At 40.6% G+C, this 21,265-nt stretch overlaps 1 protein-coding gene across 1 annotated transcript in view; it reads right to left on the reverse strand.

The window, feature by feature from the left end:
• Positions 1-1,356: 1,356 nt before the first annotated feature.
• The window catches only part of Sumf1 (sulfatase modifying factor 1), an 80,718-nt gene continuing 60,809 nt past the window's right edge, over positions 1,357-21,265 (reverse strand). Inside the window, exons 8-9 of the mRNA XM_028773064.1 lie at positions 10,891-10,950; positions 1,357-2,909 (exon numbers count right to left, since the gene is read on the reverse strand). Of these exons, the coding sequence (XP_028628897.1) occupies positions 2,799-2,909; positions 10,891-10,950 (171 nt within the window). The 3' untranslated portion in view covers positions 1,357-2,798. The remainder of the gene's footprint in view (positions 2,910-10,890; positions 10,951-21,265) is intronic.

Below are 21,265 nucleotides of genomic sequence, written 5' to 3' on the forward strand. Positions count from 1 at the left end.
TCCACATGCTTTGGCTGCCATGATGTACCTCACCACAGGCCCAGCATCAGCAGGTCCAAGGACAAGACAAGCAAGTAACATATCCAGAGACACATTTATGGTACTGAAATACAAAACTGTTATTATTATGTTCTGTCTGCCTGCTCATATGTCAGTCTGTAATATTAGGAGAGTATGTTGTGGTAACCTACATATGTGGTTCTTACATCCTAGGACATGCTAGGAGCTGCTAAGAATGAATGAAGTTCTAAGGATGCCCAAAACCACTCAAGAATGTTTATGATACATAACATTAATCAACAGAGAAAGAGTAAAATATATGCACTATAATTTAATGATGTAAAACACATACAGGTGGTGAGTGCACTCACACACAGGTGGGAGCTAATAAGTAAAAACAGAAACTGTACGGGAGGAATGGTGACGTTAAAAATAAAAACCTTGTTTCCTACATAAGCTTTGTCTGTTTGTTATTTTTGAGTGGGATTAATCATCACACAGAAACTTTTAGAGAAATGGTTTATATTCCCAAAGTGATCATAAATGTGTCTATATATACAAGCCACATGACTACTTTATAAAGAAGTTGTACACAGACACAGACACTGTCAGACACGGTGGGACATGACAATAACCCCAGTACTTAGGGGACTGAGGCTGGACAAAAAGTTCAAGGTCAACCTAGGGAATTTCAGATCGACCTAGGCTACAGATCCCTCTACAAAACAAGAGCCGATAAGATGATTCTGAGACTATAGGTGTTTGCCACCAACCCTGAGGACTAGAGTTTAATTTCTGGGACCCACAGTGTGGAAGAAGACAGACTCTCATGAGTTGTCTTCCAACCTTTGTGCATGGCACAAGTACACATGTGCTCACATGGGAATATACTTTTTAAAGTAAAATGGTAACAGTAGCAACCCAGTGTTGACTGGTCACTTCCGATGTTACTTGACTGACATTGTGAGCAACTAACATGAAGATGAGCTTTGCTAAAAATGGCTCAAGGACTCGGGACTCTGGAAACCTGGGTGGATGCTAGCAACAGCAATCTTGAATTGAAAGCCTTTACTCTGAACAAAGTGCTTTCCTGGCATCGGAAGCATCTGTTCACCAAGGCAATGCCCTTGACTTTGTATCATGTATTGTGGCAAGAAGTAGCAAGGGTATAACAGGATTCTTGGCAGAATGGCCTTGCTTTATAGAATAAAAACTGCTACAAACTACCCATATATCAAAGTTATCAACTAGCTTCTTTCTGGGGAACAAAACACAGGAGCAGCACAAAATGATGTTTTTGAAGAAAAACACAAAGGAAGGAATGAGCGAGTCTCTGCAAGGAATGAAGACATGAAGTCTGACTTGAGAGGTACTAGTTTATTTGACATAGTGCATGATTCAAAGCATCTGATATCGCAAAATCAACAAAATTTCTCATCTCTCTGGTATAATACACCAGATACCCTGAATGTAGTCTATTCAAGGCCCTGGTTCTTTTTCTCCCGTGTGGTATCAATATAAGTCTATCCCCAACTGGTTTACAAATAAATGAGACTCAGACTATGGTTATTTTATGTGGCTTTGACAATTACTGGGGGTAATCCCTAATCTACTTTTCTAACTGCTGGCCTTGCTGCCTCCCCTGCACGGTTCCCCAGATACTTGCAGTTTCTCCTAGATACTTGCCCATCTCCCTTCATGGCAGCTCCACCTATCCTCTCCTTCCTCCTTCTCTCCTTGGTCTCTCCTCTCTCCTCTCTTTCCACCCCCAACCAGGTAACTGGAAACCTACCTACCTCTAATCCCTCCAGTAATTGGCTGTAGCCAATTTTATTTAACCAACAGTTTTAAATTAAGGAACAAGGTTTGCACAAAAAAAGCTTGTAAATGTGAGAATTCACTCACAGGCCTAGACCTTCAGGTACAGGATTCAGCATTACAATACATAACATCAGACCAAACCGCAATATCCATGTACCTAGAATTCAATGGTTTTCCTAATTAGTACACATTTCACATTCTTTGAAGGCTTGGAGGGCAAAGGGAAAAACAAGGCTTCAAATTGTCCCTCTGAGCCAAAGGCACTTAATGTCAAAAGAAAAAGGACAATAGAGTCACTCCACAGGCATTCCTGGGTGTTCAGATCTCCAAACTTGAGTGTCCCCTCACTGTCCCAATGGGATTTGTCACAACAATGTTAAAGACACTGATTTCCTTGAAAGAACAAAGTGCAGTATGAATATAAAAGACTCGAACCCCACCCTTCTCTGAAAATAATACATAAGAGAACTCTCACCTTATATGATCAGTATTACTCAAGATTCACATATGGCAAAAAAATAGCTAAAAAATAATCTGTCATAAATTCTCACTATGCAATCACAATACACTCTGCTAATGTGAATAGAATCTGCAAGTCGGAGAGAGCCTCAGAGACCATGTCGTCCACCCCTCATTTCCTGAGGAGACTCAGGCCCAGGGAGACAAGGTGCTGGACTCCAGGGTCTGACCGTGTGGCAGAGTCTGGCCAGGACTTCATGGTTCTCAGCTCTCTCCTCTTCAAAAGGCTCTCAAAGTAAAACATGGCGATGATCCCCAAAGATACACCACACAATAAAGCACAAGCACTGACACACGTCAGCAATTTGGTCACACGAGACAGTTCCTTTGGCCACTGGGTGGACATGTAACTCTCCTCAGGTGGGAATATTTTACACAAGATCAGTTCAGATCTCCAGGGAAAGGCCAGCCACAAGTAAGAAACAACTTCTTGGACCTGGAAGGGCTCCTTTTGTCTGTCAGTCTGCAGTGGGCAGGTGGTTTGCTGCACAACGAAATCCCAGGTTGGATGCAGAGCTATCTGGTGTGTTCTGGCTTCGAGCTGCACAGCGGTACCTATAGCAATAGGACTATAAGAGATAACAAGCCATAAGAGATCCTGGAACCCTTGACTTAAGGCTTAGGTTAGATACAGCTTCACAAAAATACCTGGGACAGCAAACTCGGAGCTACCTGAAAGCAGAGCTGCCCCTCAACTGCCTTCTTAAGATATTCAGCTTGGCAAAAGGCAGCACATTCAAGAGTCAGCTAGCCAGCATTGTTTACCTTACAAATACCACCTACATACAAGAGAAAGGCCACCACTACTTACAACACCCAAAAAAGCAAACAGTAACCTCCTATAGTTACCCATGTGATTGTGTAGTCAGCCATTACAAACTAAGAAACATGTTTATGTATGTGTGTGTATGTAGTTTGATCTAACCTATATAATCATATGCTTAAAAGGACCAAAAGACCCATGAGATTACAACATGCACATACTCAAAATCATTATTCTTGAATGCAAAGCTTCTAATTTTGGGTGTATTATATCAATTTTTGACATTATAACAATAGATGTAAATTGCACCAAAAAGATTAATAACAGCATCAAATATCATGGAATATATTAAACACACTGGCAAAATTTTAAGAGTCAACATAGGAACTTAAAATATAAGAAAAGCTGTTGGAAAACTACTTTCTTCTCAATACCTCAGGATTTTAAATCACAGTAATAATAAAACTATATGTGTTGGGGTTGCTTATTTCATTCTGTCTAATTGTGAAAAAGCATAGAATAAATGCTCACACAAACATGGGCCTTGATTTCCTAGGACATATTCATCATGGTAGTGGGCACTTTTATCTGGTATTTCTTTTATTGTAAGAGTCTAGGCAAATCAAACAAGTTACAAAAGGGTGAAGAAAGCAGGATTCCACTTTGGACAAACTGTAGTGTGCTTCCTTTCTTAGCAAGAGTCTAGACTCCTAGAGCAAAGGGTACCATTCATCTCACGTCATCTTTCCTACCACCAACACACAGCCTACTTACATACACTCACACAAACATTCAGGACATGTATCTGTGGCCATGGACTATTTGACACAGAATTTTGAAAGCTGCAAGAAAACAACCATTCATGGAACTTTTATGAAGTTCATTCTCCAGTTCAAAATAGCACGAAATAAAAACAAACTAGTCACCCTAGAAGCCATGAGCATAAGTCAAGAGTTGGCCCATTGAACCAACTGCTGCCAGCTGGAAAAAGACATTTCAAAAAGAATCATGTAGAAGTAGTTGGGAACTCACACAGAAGAGATAATGTGTGGGAAGGGAAAAAATAGGTCAGCATGCAAGACATTTTTTTATTCCTATTATTTCTTTTCTCTCACAAAAAGTCAGAAGCTTCTAATCTCCATAAAAATTATCTCTGAGGCTGACATGGAAATTCTCTGGTGTATTTTCCCCATTTTTTTTTTTTTAAAAAGGAAGACATAATGTGCTATCTTCTATCGATAATAAAACAATAGCAACCAATTTTCCTTGTGGAGAGTGAGGAACAGAATTACCAATGCTCAGGTAGACAGGCAGAAGATGAATTCTGAATGTGCTTGAAATAATAAGGTGATGAACAGAAGCTCTCAAATGTCTGGCAAGAAGTGTGAGGAGACACAGCAGAATCATCAGCACAGGAACTAGACTGCTGAGAAATGACAGAACGCAGATATTTCTAGAATCAAACTCAGAGCCTCTATGAAACCACACATATACAGAGAATTACACATGGCAGCAAAGGTCAAGCTCAAGGGTAGGCACACTGAAGACTCTGGCAGTCTTATCCCATGAAGGGGCCACACACGATGAAAACAACCAAGCATTCCATTTCCTGACAGCATATACCAAGAGGAATATGTCTAGAACCAGATCTAGGCATGGTTCTGGCCTGGCTTGTTGGAGGACACAGGCAGATGAGAAAACAATAAGTATGCATCAAAAACTTATAAACAGCCTTGAGCTAAGCTAGTCAGCTGGGTCTCTGGCAGAATGCCAGTGTCTCTGGGAAGGCCTAGGTGATACATACATGCTTATGGCATGGTTCTCAGAATGTAGTGTGATGATTAATGCTATCAATTTGATAGGATCTAGAATCACCAGAGAATAACATTTGCCCAGGCCTAGGAGGGATTATTTTGATGAGGTTAACTAATGTGCAAGACACAACCTAAATATAGGTGGCATCATTCCCTATGCTACAGTTCTAGACTACATAAAAAGAAGAACCGTAGTGTTTGTCCCTCTCTATTTCCTGACTGTGACACGATGTGACCAGCTACCTCAAGCCATAAGCACTGTGACTTCCATGTCATGGTAGACTATTGTGGCACTGTTGACCAAAATAAATCTTTTCCTTCATAAGCTTTTAAATTATTTATTCTGGGTGTGTGCTGCATACTCCAGTGATCCAGTGACAGTCATCAGTCCTGGCACGTACTTTCACCCAGTCTTGTCACTGGTCCTTAGGTTGCCTTAATCAATGTATTTTATCACAGCAACAAGGTAAGTAACTAATACTCAGGAAACAGACAGAAACACAGACAAGCACACACAGAGAGGGGGGAGAGAGAGAGGTGGAGAGAGACAGATAAACAGACAAACTGAAGAGGTTGTCCAAATATACACCTAGACATCAGACATGCTGCGTTCATGGTGCTCATGTGGTACTCAAGATACATTTCTAACAAGCTTTTAGTCCCTGCTCAACCCCTGTGGCACACTCTGAATAGCAGCAATTTATAAAGGAAGATGGCAGGCTGATTAAGTGGCTAAAGAGTGGTATCAGAAGCACAAAAAAGGAAAAAACTGGGCAAAACAACAGCCAGAGTATACATAGCCTGATCACATCACAGCCAGGTTATACTAAATATATGAATGCTTGTAATATACACCAGCTGCAATTTTAGGCATGAGGAATGCAATCAGAACAGACAGACAAGGAACCTGTTATCAGAGAGCTGCCATTTAAAGGGAGGAGTCAGACTGCAAACAGACTGAAGCATTCAAGACTGCTTCCAGCAGTGGTCGGCTCTGAAGAAAGGAAAAGTAGGGAGTGATCATCGTAAGCAATAGTGACCACTTTTTAGAGCTTTGGTTTGGAAAAGACTCTCTGAGAGGGAGCTGAGATCCCCAAAGAATTGGAAAACTGGAATTCCAGAGAAAATTAGAAAGCAAGACATGTGAGCAGATAAATAAATGGAATCATATCACCATGTCCACAGTTCAAGGAGTTTGGACTCAATACAAGTGAAAATTGTGATAAACATTTTGCTAATCTTTTGACCAGCAAGGAAAAAAAAATCCCAATCTCAGTGGCTGTTTAACCTTAGGCAGAGCCTTCCAGAATCTGTCCTCACTGATAAAATAAAGCCGTCCGTAAAAGTACATAAGAACAGTCATCTTGGCTTGGAGACTGAGCTCATTGTCAGACACGTGCCTAGTGTCAGCAAGCAATCCCTGCACCACAAAAATGGAAACGTACCAAAACAAAGCCCTCATTAAGAAACAAACAAAACAAGCACTGTAGAGAAAGCACTGCAAAAGCTTTGCTTTGAGGACACAAACTCTGTCACTGAACCTCGGCTTGGCTGACCTCGTCCTCACGGAAACAAGAGCAGCACTGTCCAGCTTAGATCAGGCCTCTGAGATCCTGGGTTGTCTGCTGGAAAAAGATGACACCTCTCCCAGCTTCCGGCTGTGGGTACACTTGAACTACCTGGATGGTAGGGAACGGGTTATGTGTCACACAAACCATCAAGCTGAAGGGCAGCCCTGGTGATAAGGCACAGGAGTGTGTTTTCCTTGGATGGATTATTCTACATGCTACAAAAGGCAGGATGCACTATCTATGATGACGTTTTAGTGCCTGCTCAGAACAGTGTTGAAAAGGGTTCTGCATCGATGACACAAGACTAGAAAAAGACTGCTGATACACAAAACTGTTACTATGACCATAACTGAAAACCTTGAGTATAATACAAAATAATTCAAAGTTGAAAAAATAGATTTTAAAGTATATAAAACTCATGACATGTATGTAACAAAAAACTTTCAAAAACTCAGCAACTACAAAAGGTTTTACTACTGGGTCACAGCAGTTCCCGAGGCCTTCCATTAACTAGACAACTATGAAAATCGGAATCCCAAACAGAAAGTCTCACCATACATGTAGAGAAGGGATGGGGAAATGAGTGGTAAGCACTTCCGCAGTGTGTGTAGTCACTAGGTTCGATCCTTGTACACACACACACACACACACACACACACGCACACACGAGTGCTGAGAGCTCATGTCCAACACTTGCAGAGTCAATTCATACTACTATCATTCTACTTACACACATCCATTCACTCAGAAAATATGTATTAATAAGTAGTTGTCTTAAACTTCAATAATGGGCCACTAATGAGACACAATTAGAGAGCAAATGTCCTGGTTAGGAGTGTTCTGGTTGCTTTTTATATCTTTCAATCTCTATTCTCAGCATCAAAAGTAGTTCTTAAAGGAAGTTAGGTCTTTGGATGGCTGGAAAATGGGTCATTCTATTAATTAAGAACAGGAGTAGTAGGAGGGACCTGTTTCAGCCTAATTTCATCAGAGTGGCTAATTACTTTGTAAAAGTGATCTCAGTATCTGTGCTAAGGATATGCTCTTGGCTCAGGAAACAATCCATTTAAGATAATGACCTACAGGCCTTCAACTTAAGTGGGACAGAAATATGGTTTTCATGAGAGAAAAACGTTTCTCAGATAAAGGCTATTTTTAAGACAATTTTATCTCATATTGACTCATTCTAGGGAAGCCTGTACCAGAACCCAGGCCTTGCCATTGCTCTTTCAAATGCTACTAGAGCGATCCCTTTGTCATTCTAGTAGGAGGGTAGCCCTGGTGCTGTGGACTGGAATGAAGATCGCACATTGGAATGTTAGGCATCAATCTAACAACACCAAGAACCAAAGTCTATACTTGAGTACTTATGTGAACTGCTCCATCAACTGAGCATATACTGACTCTGCATTCTTTCAATAACCCTACGAGAAAGATATAAATGGCACATACTTATACACAAGGAAAAACTGAGGCCAAGAGACAATAACGGTGTGCCTAAGGCCACACCAGGTAAGCAGCAGATCAGGGAATGATAGCCTATGCTCTTAACTGGTTGCTGTGCTACCTCATAGCCTCGCTTTCTGTGTCCTCATCTCCTTCCTGAAGCTGTAACTTAGACAGGCTGTTAAGAACTAGGAATGACGGGCCTGGAGAGATGGCTCAGCAGTTAAGAGCCCTTATTCCCAGAGGACCCAGGTTTGATTCTGAGAAACCACATGGTCCCAACTATTAGTAGTAACTAGAATCCCAGGGGATCCAATGATCTCTTCTTGCCTCCATGGGCACTTAGAATAAAAGTGATATGGAGAATACAAGTGATATTCAAACATACATGCAAGCACAACACCCATACTATACATACACACACACACACACACACACACACACACACACACACCACCAGCACCACCACTTCTCATGTGATCTCTTAGAAAAACTCTGGACCAAGCATGAATATAAGCACTATGTGACGTTCCTCAACTTTGGATCCCTAAAAATATAAGCCAAAATAAGATTCTTTAAAAAAAAAAAAAAAAAAAACTCTTTTTGGGTTTTCCTTATAGTAATGAAAAAAAATGGGCTAAATGTACCACTCTAGGTCCAAAGGCCTTTAGTAGGGAATTCTACCAAGCATTTCAGAAAGAAATGATGTTAATTTTATATGAACTCTTCTTAAAAAAATGAAGATTAAAAACAACCTTAAGATTTAAGATTATTTTACAATTAAATTTATGAACACAACAACATACCAAAAGCACACAAACAACAGAAACAACGACAAAGGTTCTACTCATTAATTATATGCAAAAGTTCTCAACATTTTAGAAAACTGAATCCAAAAATATATAAAACACGTTATGACTAGGTGCAACAGACAGCAAGAGTGCAGGGATGGCTAGAGAGGTGAGAGCGAGCTGGACATGGCCAGTGCTGATGTGAGAGTCTGGGTTCCACAGGGATTCAAACTTAGTCTTGGCTACATAGTGAGACATGGACTCAAAAATAAATAAGTAAACAAACAACAGATAAAATGAAGAAAATGGAAACCAATCACACATCACCATATTATACTGTATTAACTGACTAAAAAGGAAAAGAAAACCGTTTCAACAGATGTACAAAAAGCATCTAGCAAAATCTATTTCATTGAGGATTAAAAACTTGGAATATCCTCAATCTGAAATATATGAATGAAATATAACAACTACAGTAGTGTAATACTTAATTTCAAAAACTTTTTTATTCCTTATGAGACATGAGGACTGGGCATGATGGCATATACCTTTAATCTCAGCACTTAGAGGGCAGAGGCATGTGAATCTTTGTGAATTCAAGGACAGCCTGATCTATGTTGTATGTTCCAGACAAGCCAGAGATATACAATGAGAACTTGTCTAAAAAAAAAAGAAAGAAAGAAAGAAAGAAAGAAAGAAAGAAAGAAAGAAAGAAAGAAGGAAAGAAGGAAAGAGAGAAAAAGAAACAGACAAGCAGACAAACAGAATGAGACATGAGCCCCACAAGGTAGAACATGTCCATCTCCCATTTATTGGGGGTTTCAGGCAGAAAGAATGCTTTATTTTGGGAGTTGGAGACTAGCTTGGCTAACATACCAAGCTCCTGACTCAAAATTTTACTTAATTAATTATTATTCCATAAGGTTAAATTTATCTATATCTTATTATTAATGTAGATATGTTCTCCTTTTTTAAAAAAATTTCAGTGTTTTAAGATAAGGTCTCACGGCTGGCTAGCCCTGGCTGACCTTGAACTCACAGAGCTCCATATACCTCTGCCTCTTGAAGGATGAAGTTAAAGGTGTGTGCCATCATGCCCATTTAATGTAGGTTTGAAACAAGAACTGAGTTGAACTGAATGAACTTCCCTCCTGAATCACATGGCCAGATTCTAAATTAAGAAAATTGTCGAAAACACACACCTACAAACTCACCCATGTATGCTCATTAGAGTTTCTTGAGGCCATTACCAAACTTTGCTGTATGTTTTCAATACTTGAAGAACTTTAAAACATCCTGATGTCCAGGTTATAGAGAAGAAAAATCTAACCAGATGATGGCAGACATGAAAAGCCAGGCATTATCTCATACATATGATGATTCTGAAGCAAGATAAAAATTTGAGGGCTACTGTATTAGAGCAAAGTTAAAGTTTGCTAATGTCTCTATTACAAATTAGTAACTTAATTATGGTAACTGCTATAGATGGTTTTAAGTCTCTAAAACTGAGTCAGTTACCATGCAAAGATTCTTGGTAAAGATAAACTGCAAAATGCTTCTTAGTACAGAGCCAAAAGACAGACCCTGAGTGCTCAAGGCAGGGAAAATGCATGACTCAAAGAGAAAAAAAAAGAAAGGTCAGGTTCTATTTCCAAATTCCTTATGAAGGTTACTTGTGAGGTGCCGATCACTCAGCCTAACCAAGAATTGCCAGTTTGGACACTGAAATCACAGCTCACAGAGCAAAAATGCACGTTTACACCCGACACACCTGGGTGCTTCCATTTTGGTAAACCACAAACCACCCTCCATTTATAACTTTAGCTTGAATCTCAACAGAGAACTCGGAAATTTACAGACATCTGAAATTAAGGGTGTGGTCCTAGACTTAGGCATGGAAGAGGTAGATGGCCCGACTCATTTAGAGGCCAACAGAAAGAAGCCTCTCAGCAGTGCAAGGGTCAGCAGCTGATCTAGAGGATGCAATTCACAGGGTGTTTCTCCCATTACTATCCCCTGTGACTCTTAGTAAGTTTAAGACTCTCCTGTCTTTTTCTCATTTGGATGTGAAGAGGTTTACAATAGCAAAAACAAGGGGAACATTTGGGGGCGGTATGTTACAATGAATTTGTGACCAAAAGAACAGCTAGCAGAGTTTGACTGACCTTATGGCACATGTAGGATCCACCCTTCTTCACTCGGTCTTTCCCAGAAGTAGGGCCTTTCTGTGGATGAAGAGAAAAGTCATTTGTTAGTCTAGACAACATGAATGCTCCTCACAGAATGGAAAGGAGTCCATTTTCGCAGAAGCAGTCATCCTGTGGCTTCCCAGACTCTCCATGTATCTCTGTCCTGGAGACTGTACCTGTTCTCACACCCTTCTGAATATCCATGACCCTAAATGTCCAATCTTCTACAATCCACCTCAAGTCTCTGCCTTTGCATGAAGACAATGATGACAGGAAGCTAGCTACCTCTAATCTCCCAACTTCATTTTTTGCCTACGTGCCTATAAATGGCTTGGCAGCATCCCCCACCTCATTGTCCTGATACTCAGATTTACCCGTATTATCACCGACTTATTCATTCAGTAGCAAGAGTGAGTTATGTTGTTGCTGGCTAATAATTGCTCTGTGCCTCACCCAAGATTCCCTCATATCATTTCAGAACCATGTAACTGTCAATGTAATTCAGAAACAGAACACTTGTTTTCTTTAAAAATAAAATAAAATACTTCAGATATAGTGCTGTTCAGAACAAGGTACTGTTCTAAGTATTTTGTATTAATTCTTATAGCATCAATAGCCCCTTTGGAGGAAGGAAACAGAAGAATGAAGATTCACACGCAGGCTTTGCTCCAGGGTGAATGCTCTGAAGCACTCTGCGTTAGCTCCCCTTAGAAACCAGAAAGGCAGGAAGTTGGAGAAGCCAAATGCTGGCCAGAAGGAACAGTACAGAGAACAAGAGAACACAGACGCAGACAGAGCAGCCAAAAGGTATGTCTGTTTCTTCTAGAAAGAAGTTCTGATAAAAGGGCAATGGAGATGAAAATCCTGGCACTTCAGCTGCCAAGATAAAAGCCTCAACATCAAGTGTGTTCTCCAAAAGGCATGTAAAAAGTGCCAAGAAACTCCCAGAAGCCAGGGCTGGGGAGTGGGGGTGGGAATGATTTGTTTTTCCTTTGTTGTTCAAAAAGACAACTAATCACACAGCCATCTGCTCTGTTTACTGAAAATAAGAAGTCGGGCACAATCCTCCTCCTGGCTGCATTTTCCCATTTCTAGCTAAAAACATGTTTGTCAAAGACTATTGATTAAAACAAAAGGTAAAAGACCACCCAACCCTCAGAGAGGGGCAGCACACTATCAATGCCAGTCTTGTCAAGGTGGATAGAAGGACAGGTTTCTTCCAAGGTATTTTATACACTGTCAGTCCCTGACTCTACATAATTCCTTTGCAAGTTCAGAGTATACCCAGGGCCCTAAACACTTAGATACATTGATAATATTACTATTATAATCGACATGCTGAAAATGGAAAGTCCACCAGTGAAAAGAAAGGTTCAAACCACAGCTTGCTCTGCAGGAACATCTAGAACAAGACAGCTATTACATCAGAATCTCTGGGTGAGCTTACCGATGTATAAAAGGAAGGCACTTGGAGCTGGAGAGACAGCTCAGCTGTTAAAAGCACTGGCTACTCTTCCAAAGGACCCAGGTTCAATTCACAGCACTGAGAAGGCAGCTCATAACTATCTGTAACCTCAATCTCAGGGGACTAGGGGCCTTCTTCTAGCCTCTGTGGACACTGCATGCACATGGTACACCAACATATGCAAGCAAACGATCCATACACATAAAAAAAAGATGGGAAAGGGGTAAGGCATTGATCAAGAATTCACATGAAGCAAATATAATTACATATCTGCCCATATGATGACCACATCTCTTAAGACAGTTTTTTGCTTGGGAATCCCTGCATTTGCTGCTTTGGGATGTTCTCCACATTCTGTCAGACTGGCATTGTTAATGCCAATTCAGTTCTCAACACAACTATCATAGTATGTGCTAGAATAATAAGATTAATTTTGTCAAAATACATGTAAGAAGAAGTGGGTCACTCACCAATGGGAAGAGGTGAAAACATAAGTTACCTCTCTGTTACTCCAATGACCTAAAGTTGCAGCTGAAAAATATGTCAGTCTTCATGGTGGTGCAACACTACCAACCACTGCAGGTAATTCAACTGCAATAGCCAACACAATCCTGAACCTAGATAACTGCTCAGCTACCAACTATATATGAGATTATTTTTGCTATAAAACAAGACACAGAATTAGGTGCAACTGGTTAAAATGCTTACCACTTTGCCGAAAAAGACAGGAAAATTACTAAGAGGACTCAGTGTCTAAAATAGTGACCCTAAAAACTCATGTTCAGCAGAGCTTTAAAAAGGTACTGATTTGGGTGGATAAGATGACTCAGGAGTTAAGGGGCTTGTCACAAGTTTTATGATCTAATTTCTAGCCACAAGACCTACATGAAAAGAGAAAACTAACTTGTGCAGGCTGAGTTCTGACTTCCTGATACAAACTTGGACACAGATGTGTGCACACAAAAACACACAGATGTGTCCATGCATAAACATACAAACAAAAGAAATAAATGGGTTAGTGACAGTTTTGTTTTCTCTATCTTTAGGTATTAAGAGCCTATTGCTGAAGATAGCACTCATTTTGAGTGCAGTACATAGAAAAAGCAACCTCAAACTGACCAGTAAACTCTCTCCTAGATGGCTAGCCTGCACAGTAACAGAGGTGCTATCAAGGCTGGGGGAAAGAAACATCACTACCTAGTGCAGATGCTACAATATTGATATGCTGGCAAGATGTACCCATTAGTCCAACAGTGGAATGATGGTTACAGAAGTAGCCAACTGTTTTTTGATTGGATATGGGCCCAGCTCCACAGGAAGAATTTTATACCTGGTCAAAAATCCATTACTGAGAAGACCATAGCTCTTAAGGGAAGCCTATTGATATGATTTTATTTTGCTAAGTGGCCACACTGTCACAGTGTCTTCTAAATATTTATGTTTATACGAATGGATTTGTGTTGTTCTCATTTTTGGTCAGAGAAGATTCTTATCTAAGACTCATAACTGGTCAAAGTTCATAGGATGAATAACTCTGTGGATGTGTCATCTATATCAGCTTGCCAACATCTAAGGCTCAAGAAATGTCATAGAAGACGGCTGGAAAGAAGTGAGAGGCAGCAGGTGAGTGGGAGAGCTACAACGCGCTGACTTCTGGGAAGGACATGGTTGTTGCACGTATCCTCTCAGTTTCACAGCATCAAGCCAGTCAAAATTCCACAACAGATCAAGGAAGAGTTCTCAAGACCCACCTCTCCTCAAAGAATTAAAAGTATTATTTAAAACTTCTACTAACTTTTCTAGATACATTCTGAAGTTTTTAGGTAAAAATCACATAGCTCTTGGAAATATTTTATAATTATATATTGTAATACATAAAATACAATATATTATTTTAAAATAATATAAAGGTTTAAATTTGATCAAACTAGACTGGATAATTATAAAGCAGAGAAGCATTCCAATGTGTTGCCTCAGTTCTACTCAACTTTATTCCCAGAATTCTGCTCCCTCTGGCTTGCAGTTAAGGTGAGCTATGAGAGACATTTCCTGGGAGGCCTGGAGGACACAGAGCAACAAGAGATGTAGTGTTTCCATGAGCAGAACACTGATATAGGGAGACCAATAGCTATAGCTGCTGGCCTATAGCTGCTGCTACCTCCTTCGGACCATCTCAACAAGAGATGTAGTGTTTCCATGATCAGAACATTGACATAAGGGGACCAAGCTGGCCTATAGCTGCTGCTACCTCCCTCAGACCATCCATCCATCCTTCAGCCTCAGACTTCAGGGCACGTGTGCTCTGGGCTCAGGGATGAAGGGCACACGTTCTGTCTATAGGAATCCACACTTTCAGAATTGAAAGCAGTGAGAGATTGGCAGCTTCAGTCTGTCTTCATGAACTTCAGGTGACACTCTGAAGTGCCAGTTTCCTTTGCTCTTCCCAACTGGGTATGCATCTTTCTTTTCCAGCTATATTCTGGGAGATGTCAAGGACCCACACTACACTAAGAAAAACACTAGTTCATAATACAATATGCATATGTATGACAGAATCAAATTTTAAATTTTAAAGCGCATTATAGCTACTTGGTATGATTAAAAAGAACTCAGTGATAAATTGATTTTATACATGTAGATGCACACACAGACACACTCACTAATGGTTGGTCCCATCTCTGAAAGAAACATATTGATAGAGTTAACAGCCACTGAGTCTGAACAATGAGATCCCTGTTTTCATTTATATATGAACATTTTCAAAACAAGAAACTTAAGTGACGTTATCTGAAATGCCACCAAGCAGAGTCATTAAAGAAGTATTTGTAATATTGCTTGAAGAAGAAAGTAAACAGAGGTTAAGAGGCAGGAGTCTGAGGCTCTAAAACTGCCAAGCATGAGTTCCTTCTCAAACTCTGTTAGTAAAATTGGAGGAACAGATTCAGTGCAGTAAAACCTAAAACTCTCTGGTATAATAAGGGTCTTCTGCATACACTCAGAGACAGTTCATTAGAAATCTTAAATGTATTTTTTTTAAAAAAAAAGGATTTAATTTTTTTATATATGTATATATGCTGTCACTGTCTTCAGAGACACCAGAAAAGGGCACCGGGTTCCCATTACAGATGGTTGTGAGCCACCATTAGTTGCTAGGAATTGAACTCAGGACCTCTGGAAGGGCAGCCAGTGCTCTTAACTTCTGAGCCATCTCTGCAACCATTTAAATGTATTTTTCATTGTGGTGTTTTTCTGTATAGGATCGTCTCACTATAAACAAGCCTGCACTATAGAGCACAATGCATTCTTCAAAGCAGAAAATAATTACCAGTTTCTAGAAAGTGAACACAATCCTCCAAAGAACCCCTCACCCATAACTCAGTAAGAAATCCTAATGAAACTCACTGGGATGGACAGATGGATGCGCGCGCACACACACACACACACACACACACACACACACACACAGAGGACTAGTTATGGGGAGGATGTGGATCAGAATAAGAAGGCAATGAGGTGAAAATGGTAATTCCATATGTATATGAAAATATAATGAAAACTATTCTTGTGTATAATTGATATATCCTAATAAAAACATTTTAAAACAAAGTACAAATAGTTTAAAAAAATAAACAAATGAGCCTCTAAGAAAAGGATCTGCCTTGACACTCCAGATGTCACATACACAAATATGGAGCATGTATGAGCGCTCCAGTGGTACTTAGATGCTGGCCGACAGCCCCAAATCCATTGGCAGAGTGTGGGCTGGGCAAGAAAGATCAGGCAGTTTACAACCAGGGCAGTCTTATCTTTTCAGTCATAACGGAAATCAGAGCCTAACAGAAAAGGTAGAAGCAGTGGAGAATAAGATGCAAGTTGTTTGAAATCAGATAATGTCTTTGCTATCAGCCACACCATATCATATCATGTACGCATACTTGCAATATGAGCTTTTTTGCCTCTAGGAATCAAAAATAAAATAAAAAGAGGTATCATGAAACTATTCAAAATTTCAAGGACTCTTTGAAATGGCCTCATAGATCTCTTCATGAAATATCTGCTTAGCTGACCCAAACAGAAGCCTAGAAGCCCTGTGTTCTTCCTACTCACCGATACCACTTCTCATCAGCCTCCCAGAAGGGAGAACACTTATTCTCTCTGCCTAACACATCTGGGTCCAGCTTTCATTAAACTCAAGCTTCACCTCAAATGTTATCTCAGGATGAAAAACATGGGCTCAATCAGCTTGGGTTCAAATCCTGCTCCTGAAGGAGCCTTAGTTATGCAACCCCTCAATGCCCCCAGGTTCCTCCTTTGAAAAACAGAAATAATAACCATCCTGGCTTCTCTGGACAGATATGGGGACTGAAGGAGATAATGCATAGGATGCATTAAACAAATGACAGGAGACCTGTGTCATGCTGATGTTACTACTTCATATTATTAATTTACAACTAACTCAGATTTCCCAAAGGTGCTCATGAACTTAATAGGCCTGGTAGTGTATAACTTCACATTCAAATCCACAGAGACCACTTGATCTAGTTTGTCTAATGCTCCATTCCCAAGCGAAGTTGTCCAAGTCCTAATAAAATTCATGGCATGTTAATAACCCTTGTAGACTAGAGAGACTGTTTTATACTATAATAAAATTACCACAGCTGAAGTACCACCACAAACTACAATCTGAGTCAATCATGGCATCAGACCTGGTTGAATTGATCTTTTCATCACTACATCACTAAAACCAACACAGAAACCTGTGGGTCAAAGATAGCAGAGTTAATGTCACTTCAATATACAGTGAAAAAAAAATCAAAAAATATTCACCTTCATTCTAAGGTCTTTCTACTAGTCTAATTCAAATCATATCCTAATACCAGAGAGAAAAACTGAAATTCATAATTTTTTATTGGACAAGGGAAGCTATTCTTTGCTTTTAAAAATATTTAAACAGCAATTCTGTGACTATCTCAAAATGTCTCCCAATCCTGGGAGATAATCTGAATTCCTCCCTTTCTTTTATCCCTACATCTAAGCAGTCCAATTAGCTTTATGTCCAAAGGAGAGTTCTGATGAATGGTAGCTCATCATCTTCATGGCAACCTCCCTGGTTCAAACCACCATCATTTGTCAGCAGAACCAACTATAATAGCCTCCTAACAGGCCTTTATAGCTTTCAAAAATGGTACCTGGTGGGAGCCCAATAACATTTGTAAAACAGAGAAAAGGCTGACATTATGAAAAAAAGCAAGACAAAATGGAATGCATAATATATAATTCCATTTATCTAGAACTGAAAACAATACCACATAAGCTGTGCTTTCTAGAACGAGGATCACAAATTTGTGAGGCATGAGACACAGAGGTTACAAGGTGGCACTGGGATTATTTCATGGACGATTACCAAACTGAACTAAAGTGAGTACTTCAAATGTATGCAATGTATTGTATATCAATATCAGTTATACCAAGATAATTCTGGGGAGTACTTGTTTGGTTATTTGCTTGTTTTGAGCCTGGGTCTCACCAGGGTAGATCTGGCTGGCCTGGAACACTCTATCTAGACCAGGACGCCTCAGATTCATAGAGATCTGCCTGCTTCTGCATTCCAAGTGCTGGGAGGTATGCATGCCCAGCCACAATTGGGGCTTTTTAGTGAAAACAAAAACATATAATGATAAAAGTCAGAGTAAGCTGTAAGTCAGGCCTTCGGCCCCTGCCTGGTCCCTGGGACTGGAGCAGACACAGAGTAGGTCTGCTCCTGTCCTGTGGAGAAACTGAATCCTGAGTCATCCAGGAGCCACTGCACTCAGAGCAGCTGGTAAGAACTCCATCTCACTCCCTAAGCCCCAGAAATACATCTGGGAGCCAGGGACATCCAGGGCACAGCAGCTACCCAAACCCCGCCCCTCCGGAATTCCACTTCCCTTCGGCCTCTGCCTGGTCCCTGGGACTGGAGCAGACACAGAGTCGGTCTGCTCCTGTCCTGTGGAGAAACTGAATCCTGAGTCATCCAGGAGCCACTGCACTCAGAGGAGCTGGTAAGAACTCCATCTCACTCCCTAAGCCCCAGAAAAACATCTGGGAGCCAGGGACATCCTGGGCACAGCAGCTACCCAAACCCCGCCCCTCCGGAATTCCACTTCCCTTCGGCCTCTGCCTGGTCCCTTGGACTGGAGCAGACACAGAGTCGGTCTGCTCCTGTCCTGTGGAGAAACTGAATCCTGAGTCATCCAGGAGCCACTGCACTCAGAGCAGCTGGTAAGAACTCCATCTCACTCCCTAAGCCCCAGAAATACATCTGGGAACCAGGGACATCCAGGGCACAGCAGCTACCCAAACCCTGCCCCTCCGGAATTCCACTTCCCTTCGGCCCCTGCCTGGTCCCTGGGACTGGAGCAGACACAGAGTCAGTCTACTCCTGTCCTGTGGAGAAACTGAATCCTGAGTCATCCAGGAGCCACAGCACTCAGAGCAGCTGGAGCCACTACACTCAGAGCAGCTGAAACTGAATTCTGAGTCATCAGGGACCCACTGCACTCAGAGCAGCTGGAGCCACTGCACTCAGAGCAGCTGAAACTGAATCCTGAGTCATCGAGAACCCACTGCACTCAGAGCAGCCGAGGAGCCACTGCACTCAGAACAGAAGGATTACCAGATCCAAGAGGTGGCCTGAGTCCCAGGAGTTCTTCCACCCGGGAGATTAGGGGCATAAGACCACAGAGACCTCTGGACTCCGAGGAGCTCTGCAATAAGCAAGATAACTGGAAATACAGATTCCAATCTTACACAGAGAGGGCAGGTACCACTAGAGTTACCCAGATGGCGAAAGGCAAGCGCAAGAACATAAGCAACAGAAACCAAAGTTTCTTGGCATCATCAGTGCCCAGTTCTCCCAATATAGCAAGCCCTGAACACCCCTTCACACCTGAAAAGCAGGATTCAGAATTAAAATCACTTCTCATGATGATGATAGAGGATTATAAGAAGGAATTAAGTAACTCCCTTAAAGAAATACAGGAGAGTACAAGTAAACAGATAGAAGCCCTTAAAGAGGAATCACAGAAATCCCTTAAAGAAATGCAAGAAAACACAAAGAAGGAATTAAACAAAAACATTCAGGATCTGAAACTGGAAATAGAAACAATAAAGAAAGTTCAAAGGGAGACAACCATGGAGATAGAAAACCTAAGAAAGAGATCAGGAGTCACAGACGCAAGCATCACCAACTGAATACAAGAGATAGAAGAGAGAATCTCAAATGCAGAAGATACGGTGGAAAATATTGACACAGTTGTCAAAGAAAATGAAAAAAGCAAAAAACTCCTAACTCAAAACATCCAGGAAATCCAGGACACAATGAGAAGACCAAACCTAAGGATAATAGGTATAGATGAGAATGAAGATTCCCAACTTAAAGGGCCAGTAAATATCTTCAACAAAATCATTGAGGAAAATTTCCCTAACCTAAAGAACAAGATGCCCATAAACATACAAGAAGCCTACAGAACACCAAATAGACTAGACCAGAAAAGAAATACCTCCCGTCACATAATAATCAAAACATCAGATGCACAAAACAAAGAAAAAATACTAAAAGCAGTAAGGGAAAAAGGTCAAGTAACATATAAAGGCAGACCTATAAGAATTACACCAGACTTCTCACCAGAGACTATAAAAGCCAGAAGAGCCTGGACGGACATCATACAGACCCTAAGAGAACACAATTGCCAGCCCAGATTACTATACCCAGCAAAACTCTCAATCAATATAGATGGTGAAACCAAGATATTCCATGACAAAACCAAATTTGCACAATATCTTCCCACAAACCCAGCACTTCAAAGGATAATGGATGGAAAACGCCAACACAAGGAGGGAAACTACAACCTAGAAAAAGCAAGGAAGTAATCTTCCAACAACCCCAAAAGAAGATAACTATACAAACATAACTTTACCTCTAATAACAAAAATAACAGGAAGCCACAATCATTTTTCCTTAATATCTCTTAACATCAATGGTCTCAATTCCCCAATAAAAAGACGCAGACTAGCAGACTGGATACACAAACAAGACCCAGAATTTTGCTGCATACAAGAAACACACCTCAGTGACAAAGACAGACACTACCTCAGAATAAAAGGGTGGAAAACAATTTTCCAAGCCAATGGTCCCAAGAAACAAGCTGGAGTAGCCATTCTAATATCAAATAAAATCGACTTCCATCCAAAATTAATCAAAAAAGATAAGGAAGGACACTTCATACTCATCAAAGGAAAAAGCTACCAAGGTGAACTCTCAATTCTGAACATCTATGCCCCAAATGCAAGGGCACCTACATACATAAAAGAAACTTTACTAAAGCTCAAAACACACATTACACCTCACACAATAATAGTGGGGGATTTCAACACCCCACTCTCAGCAATGGACAGATCATGGAAACAGAAACTAAACCGAGACACTTTGACATTAACAGAAGTTATGAACCGAATGGACTTAACAGACATCTATAGAACATTTCATCCTAAAACAAAAGAATATACCTTTTTCTCAGCACCTCATGGTACCTTCTCCAAAATAGACCATATAATTGGTCACAAAACAAGCCTCTACAGATACAAAAAGATTGAAATAATCCCTTGCATCTTATCAGATCACCACGGACTAAGACTGGTCTTTAATAATGACAAAACCAATGGAAAACCCATGTGCACATGGAAACTGAACAACTCTCTACTCAATGATGACTTGGTCAAGGAAGAAATAAAGAAAGAAATTAAAGACTTTTTAGATTTCAATGAAAATGAGGACACATCATACCAAAACTTGTGGGACTCCATGAAGGCAGTGCTAAGAGGAAAACTCATAGCTCTAAGTGCCTA

The sequence above is a fragment of the Grammomys surdaster genome, unplaced genomic scaffold (genome assembly GCF_004785775.1).
Source record: "Grammomys surdaster isolate TR1022 unplaced genomic scaffold, NIH_TR_1.0 220, whole genome shotgun sequence".
Taxonomy (NCBI): Eukaryota; Metazoa; Chordata; class Mammalia; order Rodentia; family Muridae; genus Grammomys; species Grammomys surdaster.